Source organism: Apis dorsata, unplaced genomic scaffold (assembly GCF_000469605.1).
Source record: "Apis dorsata unplaced genomic scaffold, Apis dorsata 1.3 scaffold_221, whole genome shotgun sequence".
NCBI classification, from domain to species: Eukaryota; Metazoa; Arthropoda; class Insecta; order Hymenoptera; family Apidae; genus Apis; species Apis dorsata.
The window spans coordinates 40,714-54,474 of NW_006263503.1; the positions used below are offsets into that span (position 1 = coordinate 40,714).

General features: G+C 31.6%; 2 protein-coding genes and 1 long non-coding RNA gene across 9 annotated transcripts in view; 1 reads left to right on the plus strand and 2 right to left on the minus strand.

The window, feature by feature from the left end:
• LOC102671534 (anoctamin-8) overlaps positions 1-7,889 on the minus strand; it is a 21,921-nt gene extending 14,032 nt beyond the window's left edge. For 5 of the 6 annotated variants that reach the window (XM_006615320.2, XM_006615317.2, XM_006615321.2 and 2 more), the window contains exon 1: positions 7,515-7,889. In XM_006615320.2, coding sequence (XP_006615383.1) covers positions 7,515-7,707 — 193 coding nt within the window. In that variant the 5' untranslated portion in view covers positions 7,708-7,889. The remainder of the gene's footprint in view (positions 1-7,514) is intronic. The other variant, XM_006615316.2, reaches the window with a different exon arrangement.
• A 23-nt stretch (positions 7,890-7,912) lies between these two features.
• Positions 7,913-13,761, plus strand: part of LOC102672617 — a 32,837-nt gene continuing 26,988 nt past the window's right edge. For both annotated transcript variants that reach the window (XR_004150450.1, XR_004150451.1), the window contains exon 1: positions 7,913-8,045. This is a non-coding gene — a long non-coding RNA (uncharacterized LOC102672617). The remainder of the gene's footprint in view (positions 8,046-13,761) is intronic.
• The window catches only part of LOC102678069, a 23,894-nt gene continuing 21,180 nt past the window's right edge, over positions 11,048-13,761 (minus strand). The window contains exon 10 of the mRNA XM_031510317.1: positions 11,048-13,072. Coding sequence (XP_031366177.1) covers positions 11,624-13,072 — 1,449 coding nt within the window. The 3' untranslated portion in view covers positions 11,048-11,623. The remainder of the gene's footprint in view (positions 13,073-13,761) is intronic.

The following is a 13,761-nucleotide window of genomic DNA, read 5'->3' on the forward strand; positions in this document are numbered from 1 at the left end:
ATTAAATCATGCACAACGGGTAAATAGATCGAATTTTTAAAACTGTGAGTGCAATTGAGTGGGAAAAAAGATGAAAAAAGTCGGATGGTCTTGGACGAATACACGCGAATAACTTGATAGTCTCAATAAAGCGAGATTATCTTGATCTCATAATATGAAAAAAATGTCTGTTATTACATTCTATTTATTCTTCTTTTTTTTTTTTCATTTTTAAACTAATATTACACAGATGGATTAATTCGAAAGAGAAAACCAGGAAAAAGAATCGTTGTGCATCAAAAGGAAGCATTTTTAACGAATCCGTAAGAAGTTGTGGAAAACATAACGATGATCATTAATGAAACATTCGAGATGCAATTCGAATAATGATAAATTCTTATTCTAATTCCGAGTCACTTGTTTCTTCGACTGGCAAGGATCGTTATGTCGAAGGACGTTTAAAATCGTGGTTGAATCTCGAGGAGGAAAAAAAAAAAAAAGAAGAAGAAAAATTATACTGCTACGTAGAGCTATCTTAACGAACTTCCTTTGTACTGTGATAAATTAAATTTAGTCTTATCATTGTACTATAGCGTCATTAATAAAGACTTTCTTCGTCTTGAAAGTCTTTTTTTTTCTTTTTTTTTTTCTAAATGTAAAATGTTACTTCCATTTTTTTATGAAACGAAAAATCTCGTTAATCTAATTGATTAAATTTTGTTCTTTTGAAAATTTGTAATTTTTAACTATGGCAAACCGATTTGTATTTTTTTCTAATTAAAAATTTTATCTATCTGAATTTCATTGTTATATGAATTGTCATTCAAATTTTTTGCCAAATAGAATAATAAATAATTTTCTTTATAAGAAAAAAAATTCATCATTTTTAAAAATCCATCATTTTTTTTAATCGATATACGTATATTAATATACATGTTATTGTTAGCAGATGAGAATACAGATGCATAGGGGGGTAAATCCACGAACAATACAGAACCATATCAGACAATGGCGATGAGAGGGATCAACTGACAAAAATGTGAAAGATTTATAGCTCGAAGCGAGATGATATTCACGTTCATATAACGATTCTTCCCTTTTTTTGCCGAAATATTTCCAAGGACGCGAAATATTAATGGCGACCGGCAAACTTTCTCGTGGCTAGGACGGCAATAAAGGAAGTTTTACGCTACTTTGCCGTTGGTAATTTTCTGGTCAACGGTTACGAACCGAAGAATTGGATCGTGGCCATCGTAATATTTGTTGCTTCATTGGATGCAAAAATTAACAATGCGATAAAATTTCATTTGAAAATGATATTTTCACATTGTAACGCAGTAATTCGTAGCACTTTAGAATTAAAAAGTTAGATATCATAAGATATTGCAAACAAGGGAATATAATTTTAAATAATAGTACTATAATTCACAGTTAGATATTTTTTACATTTATATTTTTACGGATATAGCTAAAGAATTGAAACTTAAATAGAGATATATATTCTCTAAATTTATGATTAGAATTGTTATTAAAACTCAGAAAATAAATAAAATTATGTGTATTGAAGTCGCTTTTTGTTTCATCTCATTCTCAAGCGTTTAACACTATAAAATTATGAAAGGATTCACAACATAATACGTCTGGAATCGTGTATATTTTTTTAAGAATCGTATTTATCTGAAGCAGGGAAAGAATAGATCACTGTGAAGTAAATAAGAAGGACGAAAATGATAAGTGATAAAAAATTATTTTTCTCTTTATGATATCTCGGGAACCGAAAGTTGTATCGGGATAAATGAAACATTTTAAAGATTAAGATTCCATGGTTCTAAAAATCGTTCACTCATTGACCGTAAGTTATTATCTTCGAAATTATAACAAAGTTTTCCTAATTTTAATGTAGTTTTAAGGTAAATTTTTTTTCTCTGTAAATATGTAAATGATTTCAATATCCATATATTGCACACGATTGAAATTAATATTGAAATTAATATTGACTTATTATTCTCTTTCTACCATCTTTCCATCACATTGAATCTCAAGTACGAGCAATCATTACTTCACGAGTGGCTGTTTGAATGGAAAGATAAAGAAAAGACATTGATGGCCCAGATATCGATTTTACGTCGGAAATAATCTATACTCGATGTTTATACGGTTCTAGAAGAACGAAGTGTCACGTGAAACGCATGAAAGGTTTCCATACGCATGAATAACACGACTGTAAATGTGATCTATAAGTAACGTAGAGGGTTGACTTGTGTTGATAGAAAAAAGCAAAGTTATGCTTTACCCATTAAATATACATATCATTATATATTACATTATTTAAAATTTAATAAAAAAAGAACGAAATTAGACTTTAAAAAGTTTTCCATCGAATTGACTCATCTATTGCATTCCGTGCTTCGATTGAAGATTCCATATTTTATCACTCATCCCCATGAAAACTGTATTTTCCAAACGAACGAATATTGCTTAATAATTCACTTTATTTCGTTCGGCTGAACATCATTTTATACGTTTACACCACGCGATACGATCACGAAGAGTTTTTCTTTATCCTCTTTTAACATTCCACTCACTCTTCACAGTGTTATACGATGATGCTTACAAGAAGGAGAGAGAGAGAGAGATTCCAACTGGGAATTTGATCTTTATTGTTTTATTGTTTCGTTCCTCGACTGTTCTAACATGAGTGAAACAGTCTGTGACGTTAATTTTGAATAGAATCGAATAACATGGTATTATTTGTTTCACTTTATCCAGGATTATTGCAAATGTTAATTTGGAATATATATTTTTAAAAAACAATTGGTACGAAACTTCTCTTTCTTTTTCTTTTTAGCATCATCAAAGTGACTTATGATTTAACAACTTTACTTAATTATAATTAAAAATTACGATCAGTTAAAAATATTTTTAATTTCATAATTTTAATCTCTGTCATTTTTTTTAATTTTTAATTCTTTCATGTTCTCCTTCCACGTTTATAATATTTTTGCTTGGAATAAAAAGAATTAAGAAATAAAACATTCTTATTTAAAGTTATTTCATTTAAGATTTTCAGTTATTCGAGAAAAATTGTTTTTAACGACAGACTTCCGATGTAATGTCGCTACAGGCTGAATTTAATCTCCTAACTCGATTGCCCCTGTTTGTTCCGCCAGACTTGTGCTCAATTAAGACTTTTCTATTCTTTCAAGAACATCTTTCCTGAAATCTTTGGAAAGAAATACAGACGCTTTCGATAAAATCAATACTGGAAACCTGAAAATTAACCGTAAAAATTAACCGTTGTTCGAGAAAAGTTGAATTAATATATCCCATTAAAATGCAAACGACAGTACATAGTTATTTACATCGGAGAGTGAAAATGCTGTTTCATTAGCGCATAATCATCTAGAAATTATTAGATTACATTGATCAACGTATATACATATAGTAGGTCATCGAATTTCCGATAGGTGGCGAGAAAGTAGTCACTCTCTTTTGCCCTTCGAAAACACAGGACCATTATATACGTATTTGCGAACACATTTCGTACCAGTTCTGTAAAATGATTTTTCATACTTTATTAAATATTGTTTTTTTAAATGGCGAACAAAATTCATTTTGTAAGAATATTAATGATGTTTATAAAATAGAAAGTAGAACAAAGATCTCTGATTATAAATTGATATTACAAAAATTGCGTTTGTAATATTTTTAGATAAAATATTCACCCAACTTTTTAATCGCAAAAATTGCGAAATAAAATTTAAAATTATAAATGAGAAATAAAAGAATTTGATAAGACTTGGCAGAAATGTGCTGCAAAATGTATTAATGGTGTATTCACGTGTTGAAGAAAACTTTGATGAGTATCAAATACTTTATTATACACACTCGACCCACTTACCAAACACACGATTATAAGAAGCAGAGATTACGTTCAAATGCGCGTTTACATCATTCACCATAAATAAACATTAAAATATTAAATTACATATGTACACACTAGTGTACTATGGAATTAATCTGTAATTAAACTGTATAATTGAATCGAAGTTTCGGCACAAGATCGTATCATCTCAACGCTGTGTATAATTGTGCATAAATTTAATAAATGAATAAAGATGAAACTCTCGAAAAGCCAACAAACAGATGGAGGATACCTTATCTGCAAGAATACAGAAGCTCGTACGAATCGTGTTACAACTTTCTACATCTATAATACTACATCTTACATTAAATCGACCAAATGTTGCATGATGTTATGTATTTGCTTTTGTATACACGTGTTGTATAACAAATGATATACCTGAGAATTTGCAATTTTTATTAATATAAAAAAATATATTCGTAATTATAAAACCGTATTTATTACAATAATACTAATACTTTAAAATAATAACATTTGTTCATGTGTAAGTGACAATAATTTAACGTTTAACTTGATGTAAAATTTATTGTTTGATGAAATTCATTTCAATCATAATATTTTTACAGAGAATTTTATAAACATCATATATTTCATTATTATGAAATTTGATACGAATGTTATGTGTCTTTTATGACAGATCGATGTAAAGCGTGTAATACTTTATGGTCGCCTTATCGATCATCTCATTTCTTTGCGTTTCGAACAAAGTATCAACGGCACGTGCACCTCGAACAGCAACGTACGTGTCTTTTCCCCTATGGCTTCGTACCTCTAACCTTAAATACCTATTCTGTCCACCTCGCTTTCTATTAATTAACTTACGTTAATTTTATTTAGAGAGAATTTTGCATAATAGAATATCTTAATTCTTCCTTTCTAATAACTACGTATTTCAGTCGAAAAATATTAAAAGAAAAAAGTGTAATTTTTTAAATACAATTAAATATTTTATTTAAATGTATTATTATTATTTAGAAAAATATGGAACAAAATATATAAGAGATAAAAAAATAAAAAACAAAAATAATTCAAAAGCTCAATTCGTTTTATGCGATTATTATTTTATCCTATAGAATATGTAACATGTATAATTCTCTTTTCGGTGCAAAACATTTGTTCCGTTTATAAAATATACTAAAGAGAAAAAATATATATCAAGAGTACAAAGAAAAATATAAGCTTCCGTTTTAAAATAGGAGAATAATTTTAAAATTTAAATATGTCATCAATTACAATGGTTACAAAAAATATTTACACATATCTTGATTTTTCAATGGAATATTTTTTTTTATCCGTTCTAGACTTTATTTTCATATTGTTATATTTTTTCATTTAAATAAAAGAAATGTTAAATGATGAAACATGAAATACTTTATTATTTCAAAGAGATCAAAATATTTAAAAAGAGATAGAAATTAAAAATAAATGCACAAAATTTAAAAGATTTAATGTAAAAGAAATAATAATTCATTAATAATTGAACACAGAAAATCAAGTTTTTAAAAAACCTTCATTTCAGTTATAGTCGGTGTGAGTCATTTCTGAACTATACACCTTATTTTGGCAGGTAATGGAGGGGATAAAGCACCCTTTTACGTCACGCTCAAGTATGTATACAGACACTATTCACACCACAATTTCAATGGAACATGGACATATGTATATGGATGTCCCTGAAAAGCATAGTTTTCTTAAAAGACTATATATAACTGAAACTAATATAAAATAGAAAAAAGTTAAAGTTTACACATTTCAAATTTTATTCAAAAAATTATATACATGTTATATCAACTTAAATTTTTATCTTTTTGCTTTTTCCAAAAATATACATAATAGAATTATAGATACATAATAGAATTTAAACCTCAACAATATCGATTATAAATGATTTTATTAGAACAAAGATTATAAGAACTTAGAACAACTATATTATTCGAATAAATCCTATTAAATTATATTTCTCACATAATTCCATTTAGCGGACAACTAGACATCTCTTCAATGTACACAATACCATATTGCAATAATAATAGTATGATGCGAGATAGTCGAAGGATCAAACGTATTCGTTCGTGAAAATTATCAGCACTATATAAAATTGTATTCATCGGATTACTAATATCGAGAACGCGATCATGAACGGAAATGCATGATTATCGTGATCGAACACAGGTCTTTTGAGGTTGTAGAAATTTATAAAATTACTTGTTTTTACGCGATTCATAATGAAAATTAAAGTAATAATTGTGCAGATATATCTCCATGGCATATTCTAATTCTAATTTACCTTTAATAATACTCATTAATTAGTTCTATTAAAAGCGAAAATTAAAAATTATCTTATCAAGAATTACGAAAATTGAAAATTTATATTCTTTTTTTTTTCTAAAATTTATCAATTCAAAAAATTTTCGAAATATTATGAATATAATTTTTTTTTTTAAAATATTGTTAAAATTATTTTCACAATTTGATATTTCTAGCAATAAAAAAGAAAAACGAAAAAAGCATGATAGTTAATCTTCATATAAAGCGGATTTTTTATGTATTAAAGGTCAAGCTATGACCGATTGTATCTCGTCGGTCAAAAGGTGAAGAAACTTGACCATTGTCGAGCGCTAGAATGGATACGACATGCAACTCTGAATTCCATCGAAACCACATTGGTATTGCTGAAATTTGCTCGAAAATGCAATACCTTTAGGCGACAATGCGCTCTCATATGGACTACACGCGATTACAAGCCCCCACTCCATGTTCTAAACGATAGAAATCACGAAGCGTCGACACGAGGAGGGCCGATTGGCATAGAACATAACGTTCAGAACCCAGTTGCGAAAGAACCGCGAACCAAGGCATGCGTACGCATCCAAGACGAGCTGGGTGCAAGTGGAAATGGGGGATAAGCTGGATTTAGGGGGAGTTCGCGGGTAAAGAAGGGGACGAACGAGTGGGCGTGTGTATGAACCATTTTCGGACGGTGAATCGATCTCTAGATGAAAATAAGCAACCGCAAAGATCATTGACGATGATTTTGAAACGCACCTTGCCTGTTAGAATATTGCATGAGTTTTCGTAACGACTTTCCGACATACAACCGCTTAAACCATTTACTTCACATATATATGTATATATATGTATATATATATATATATGTATGTATGTATATATTCAACCCCATGTATTCACAACGGTGTTGAGACGCGCGCACTAACGCTACCGACACAGCATCCGTGGCTGCGCGCACTGCGGACAGCGAATACACTTTCTTATGTTTTCTGACTGAAACGTATATTCGTAAGGGAAAAGAATAACGGCCAGTGTATCGATACGTCTTGTGTATAGATGTCGTTGAATAATACGAACGAATTAAAGTAATATAGTTTTGTTGGTTATTCGATTCGTTGCATTTGTGTTTATCACTGAAAATATAAACCAACTAACCATAGCTGATCATTGATGTTTATATAAATATATTATTAACGTTACGCTAGAATTCTACCATATCATTTCTATTCGGTGAAAAGCGAAAATAGAATAAAGAATGGGAAGATGATATTCGACTTTTGAAATAGCTTTGTAAACGAGAAAGGATTGTTCGAAGACTTACCCTTGTCAAAAGTTTCTTTGGCCGCATGTATGACCTTCCTCCGTCTAAGACCGTCGCCCGCGAGGACGGTCGTCATCGTGCTGGAAACGTTGTCCGTTGTTCTCTCATCTTCGTCACTGTTCGCGCACTCGCCGGAGGTGGTCGATGCACGGTGGTCGAGGAGATTGATCGGGGACCCCTCGCCGCCTGGCATAGTGTCCCGATTAACAGGACCGTCGCGTCCTTAACCGAGGACCTTTGCGCCTGAACTGAACTCGCTCCCTCTATGCAACCTCTACTGGTTTCTCTTCGTTCGCAAACTCTCTTCGCCCTTCGTCGCCGCTGCAGCGTTTTGTGGCGCTGGCCGCGTCGTGGCGCCACTTTCGCAGCTTATTGTCGTCGAACAATTTTCTCAAGTTATTTGCAATCCTTTTTTCGTTAGTGAAAACTAAACATTGTGAAGTATTATCGTTAATAAAAAAATAAATATAAAATGTGTGAGTGATTGATCGAAGAAGTTGATTGGAATAATATGAATTTGTAATCATGATGGTAAGTTGAGTTCAATTTATTTATAAATAAAATAGATAAGTCTAAAAGAGACGCAACGATAAAAATGGTTAAAATCACGTGTTGTAGTTAGGTTAAGTTTTTTAACGGTTTCTTATTTTTTATTAATAAATTAATAATCATTATTGTTTGTTGATCAATTCGATTGCTTTATAGATCTTCAAATTCTATATTTGATGAAAACATCGATTAATCAATCAATCATAAATTCTACGAATCTTCTTGAAAACATTTTAAGTGATAATTTCACTTATAACATTTAACAATAAAGAGTTTTATTACTTTCTATTTTATTCTTTCTTGTGCATATTAAAATAAAATTATAATTTTATTTCTTTTTTTAGAAAAATTTATTATAGCACAAGATATTTTTCATAAGATAAAGTATTAAAATTCATGAACAAATATTATCGTTTATCCTAGGATCTAATAAATATATCAATCTTATTAATCTTTTTATCATTTTCATAATTAAACGTAAATAAATGTCGCTTGAAAAAAACAATGAAATAAATTTAAAATTCAACTTCACAGTTGATTATATGAAGTTGAAATATAAATTCATTCGTATGAAAATTACTTTTTAAATATACATTGCCTTCGATAGTATAAATCTCGATAATTTATAATTAATATTCATTTTTTCTCGAAATAAGAAAATATTTCCGCTATCTGTAGCGAACTTCAAATACGACTCGCGATCGATCCGATGTTACGCCATTTCTCGCTGAAATATATATTCACTGCGATTCGTGCTACTTTTTTTTTCCTTTTCCTGTCGTTTTCCACGCCATGTGACACCATCGGAAACTCGAGTATTTTTGCCACATGAAAATTAGGTTAAGGATTCGGTTGACATTCACGCCTAGTGCAAAACTTTTCTTTCCTATATATTCTGAATATTTAGTAATCTGTAATTTTATAAGGATTTCAAGAAATCTTATAAAATATTTATATATAAAAAAAAAATAAATAAATAAAATAAAATTCATTAGAAAATATTTATTTTTTTCTACTTTATATTAAGTAATAAAAAGTCCAATAACTAGTTTTTAAATAAATAATCTTGTAATGCAAAATTGAATATAATATAATCAATATCAAAAATTGATTGATCATGGCACGACATAACTTCACACGCGTTCTAAGAATCGAACATCAATATTTCGATTTTCGTGAAATCGTTTCGTGAAATTCATAGTGCGAAATTAGAATCTGTGATGTGGAAAATTGACTTTTTCGCAGGTGTCAAGGACACGTTCTAAATTCAAACATCTATCTATTTCGAAACATCGTCGAGTTGATTATTTCCTATTTCCGGAATCGAAATGACTATCAAATGTGACAGTGTCGATCTCGCAGATATCATCAGGAATCGATAACACGGTCTCCAATTGAATGCAGATAGGAAAGCGTAGCTATTGGAAAATGATCGTAATGTGACTTCTGGTACGCTTTGATAATTTTCTTCACTGAATATGATGGCTCTCAAGAGTAAGTTAATGCATCGATAAACAAGCCTGGGATGAGATAGAATTCTAAAGATGATCGAATATCTGTCATAGAATTAATTTGATTGATTTTTACCGTTATATCGACAATATTTCAAATATCATTTACATCGAATTTTCTTTTTATATATCGCATGACATTATATTATATTATTATATATTATATTATTATATATTATTATCATTCTATAAATCAAAATTTATTGATTATATAATATAATTATATAAAATGATATGAATCTTAAAACTAATGTCTTATCGAAAACGTTATTAAAAATTTGTTAAAGAGAGTGATATTATTCATAAAAGAAATTTTATCTAATATATTTTTAATATAATAAATTGTCTTTAAATTAATAATCTAAGTTAAAAAAAAACATAATATTAAAATATTTACAGAAGTCCAAAGATTTTAAACTCATCGTTTTAAACTTTTTTTTTCTTTTTTAAATAATCAGATTAAGGTTTATTAACGAAAGATTATTAATAAGAATTATTAATATTTTCATAGTAAGAATCGATAAGGATTAAACTCGTGGCCAATTCAATCGTTATTAGAATTTTTTCAAAGAAAAGCAATGGAAGATTAATTAAAAGAAATATAACCAGGCTAATGAACTGTATTGAACTTTGGTCCTGGCAGTTTGTTGGTTCAATTTAATACGGAGGAGGCGAGAACAGCTCAGAAGTTGTCTGTCTATCCTTTTGAAAGGATAATGTATATGGTTTCCAATGCCACTGTTGAATTCGTGTAACTACAATGAGAGAAATGTTTATTCTTGGCACTGTTTTCCAACAAATGATTTAATTCCTTTGGCTGCAACAACGATTTCTCAGACATCTTTTTCTTTTATGCTTTCAGTCAGAATTAAATTTTATCTTATCTACCTTCTACGTTATATCTACATAATATAACTACTGAATTTTTTTATTAATTTTTATATTTAAATTATCTTTCTGCGTTTGATTGTGGGTTTAATTAAAATTGAGAGATTTTGAATTTTTGTATAAAAGAAAAAGAATTTTGAAAAATATTATTATTCGTCATATAGTTCTTATATAAAATAATTGTTTATTGAAAAAATATGAATTTTTAAATTAAATTTTGAATTTATTTTTCTTTATGTTTCCCCGTATATTTTCTATGAAAAAAAAAAAAACATTGAAAGGAAAGTTTTTTTATCAATCTTCATAATTGCATTTATAATAATTTTTGAAAAAAGAATTTTCCAATTTTTAAATTTAAATTAATCACAATATAACGTTGAGCATTAAACGAGATATCTTACCTTTGAAGCTAAATATATAATCTTTTCTTATAAGTATTAAAATAATTACCAGATAACGTGTATAACGAGGACTAATTTTACTCAGATCTCGAGAGTTTCCAACGATTTATAAAGATGATCGTTAGTGCGGTTTAATTCAACCGCAAGAAGACGAGGAACTTGTTGGGTTGCGTGTGAACGAGACTTTTTACTTTTATCTTGTTTTTATTAAAATACTTAAACGCTTAACTTACACGTATACCAACGGCTGGCAGAAAAATTAAGTTAAATAGACTTATCATTTCTATCATTTCTCTTTTTCTCCGTTTTAAAGTGATCGAAACATTAAGCAGGCCTCTGGTTCTCGTTCGAACCGAGCCAAAGGAGAGAAAATCCTTTGGCAATCCTTTTTCACAAGCATCACGATTAATTCGTCGATCATGATCGACCATTCTTATCAACGTTAACTATAGTACACTACTTCTTTTTCTTACCACTTCTTACTTCCAATCTCTTAATTCGCGTTGATATAATTCACACGGATCGACGAAAATAAATATCTCTCCATTATTTAAACTTCAAAATTCTCGTTTACACAAACATCCTAAAAATTTCTTTCTTTAGAAGCATTGGAAGAAAAATATCTCAATAAAATAAATAAATCACGAGGCCCATCCTACAATTTCTATATATATATACAAATAATTCAGATCGAAGAGAACGACGGACGCTTTCTTTATCAAAAAAAAAAAAAAAAAAAAAGAACCATCTTCGGTTCCCTTCATCTGAATCGATCATCTCGACTTGGCCTCGTCATCACGCATCGGCCCCTGTAGCAAATCTCCGTCATATGGGAGACCTTGGTGGTCGTCGAGGTGCGTAGAACCTTGCCCAATATCGATTCCGTCGAATTGCTCGATAAAGTGGGGCTGCTCGGCTTGAAAGTGGTGGACAAAGGAGGAACGGTGGCCGAATTATTCTCGGCCGACGAACTCGTCGTTGCCTCGTCCGAGATCGTCGTCGTTGCGTTCTCCACGTCGGTATTCGCGGTCGCCTCGTTTCCATCGACCCCCTCAAAGATCGTCATCTTCGTCGTCCCGTCATCGTCCTTCATCGTTAATTTCTCCTCGTTCGATCGGTCTGGGAGGTGCAACGTGTTCGAAGGAGGGAGGACGGTGGTGACTTCGCCGTCCATATTCTCCTCCGTGTCGGTGGCCGTGTTCGTCTCCTCCTCGGCGCTCTTCATCGTATCGAAGATCGCCTGGACGTAATCGGAGAGCGTCTTCACGCTGGTGTCGCCCTCGTTCCTCGTCACCAATCCTGGGATAGACGTTGTTCCGAATTTTCCACCTATCTTCCCAGAATCGTGCTTCCAGTTGGAAGGTTTCGACTGCTCGAAGGCAGACGGATACCTTACCTCGCTCCATTTAACTCTATGATTCTTGGGATGATTGAAATTCTCCTCGTTTTTTACCTCCTCGTTTTGCCGTTTCAACAACTCTCCTCCACGATCCTCTTCTCCGGTCTCGTTCACGGATTCTACTATATCGCTCTTTCTTTTCGCCTCTTTTCCATTAACAGTTAATTTCTCAACCCTTCGAGACAACTCTACGAGTGTATCGTTCGCATCCTTCTCTCTGTTGGTTTTATATTTACCAGCTACGTAACCGAAGTTAAGAGTGTTTTGAACGTTCTTCTGGTTCCATTTCCTCGACGATTCCCACGTTTCTTGCCCCATTTCCCCCTCAACGCCCTTCTTCCTCTCCGATTTCTCCTTCTTCTCCTCCTTCATCTTCCCCGTGTCTTGCGGCTTTTTCGCCAATCTTACGAATAAATCATCGAAAGGTGTCTCCGCGATCGTTGTCTCCTCGATCTTGGAAGCGGTTGGGATCGTGGTGGTCTGAATCTCTGTCGTTTCTTGGTCTTCGATCGACATAGGAGGGGTGGTTGTGGTGGTGGTGGTTGTTGTGGGGGTGGTCATGGCCGGATGCACGGTCCACGCCGCTTCGGTGGGCTCGTCGCTCTTCAGAATGTCGGTTATGAAACCTTGCAGGATGGATTTCTCTGGCGAGGCGAAAGACACCGAGGGTTTCGATTGACGGACAGGATTGTACTTGAACTGATCACGAAACAAGCCGTTAAGGGCGGAGTTGAAGTGTTGGGACTCGGCTGTGACAAAATCGTCGGCGGCCGGCCTGACTCGAACGCGGACTTTCCTCCTCCGTGGAATCTGGAACGAAGGAAACAATCGTACTCGTTTATCATTCGAGATCATTAGAATTTTTTTTTAATTTCTTTCCTATCTATCTGCCTATATAGTATCAAAAAAAATATAAAAATTATCAATAAATATTATCAATAAAAATTATCAATAAATAAAAATTGATAAAGTTTCAAAGCGTAAATAATTTAGATTGCATAATTTTTTTTTAAATAAATCGCACGATTAGTAAGCAAAAAATAATACCGCATATATATAATACCCTTTCGTTTAATAAAAGACGGTTTCCAACCGCAACTGCTCATACCGATATTAATATCCCCGTCCTCTCCCCATAACCAACCTCTCACACTAATATTAAATTTCCCTTCTCCGTACCTTTAACGATCTCCGATAACTCCTCATACCTATAAACCGTCTTCAGAAAAATTACGTTATCTTCTCCAAAAGGAAAAAGTAAATAAATAAATAACCAAATAAAAGCATCTTTACAAATTCTACAACTTCCAATTATCCAATTACGTATAATTATATTCTAATCTTGTCACCTTCTTCGCGATAGAATTGCTCTTCCATCCAATCTTCTCCAAAAGAATTAAATAAATAAATAAATAAATAAATAAAAGCATCTTTACAACTTCTAATTATCCAATTACGTATAATTATATTCTAATCTCGTCACCTTCTTCGCGATAGAA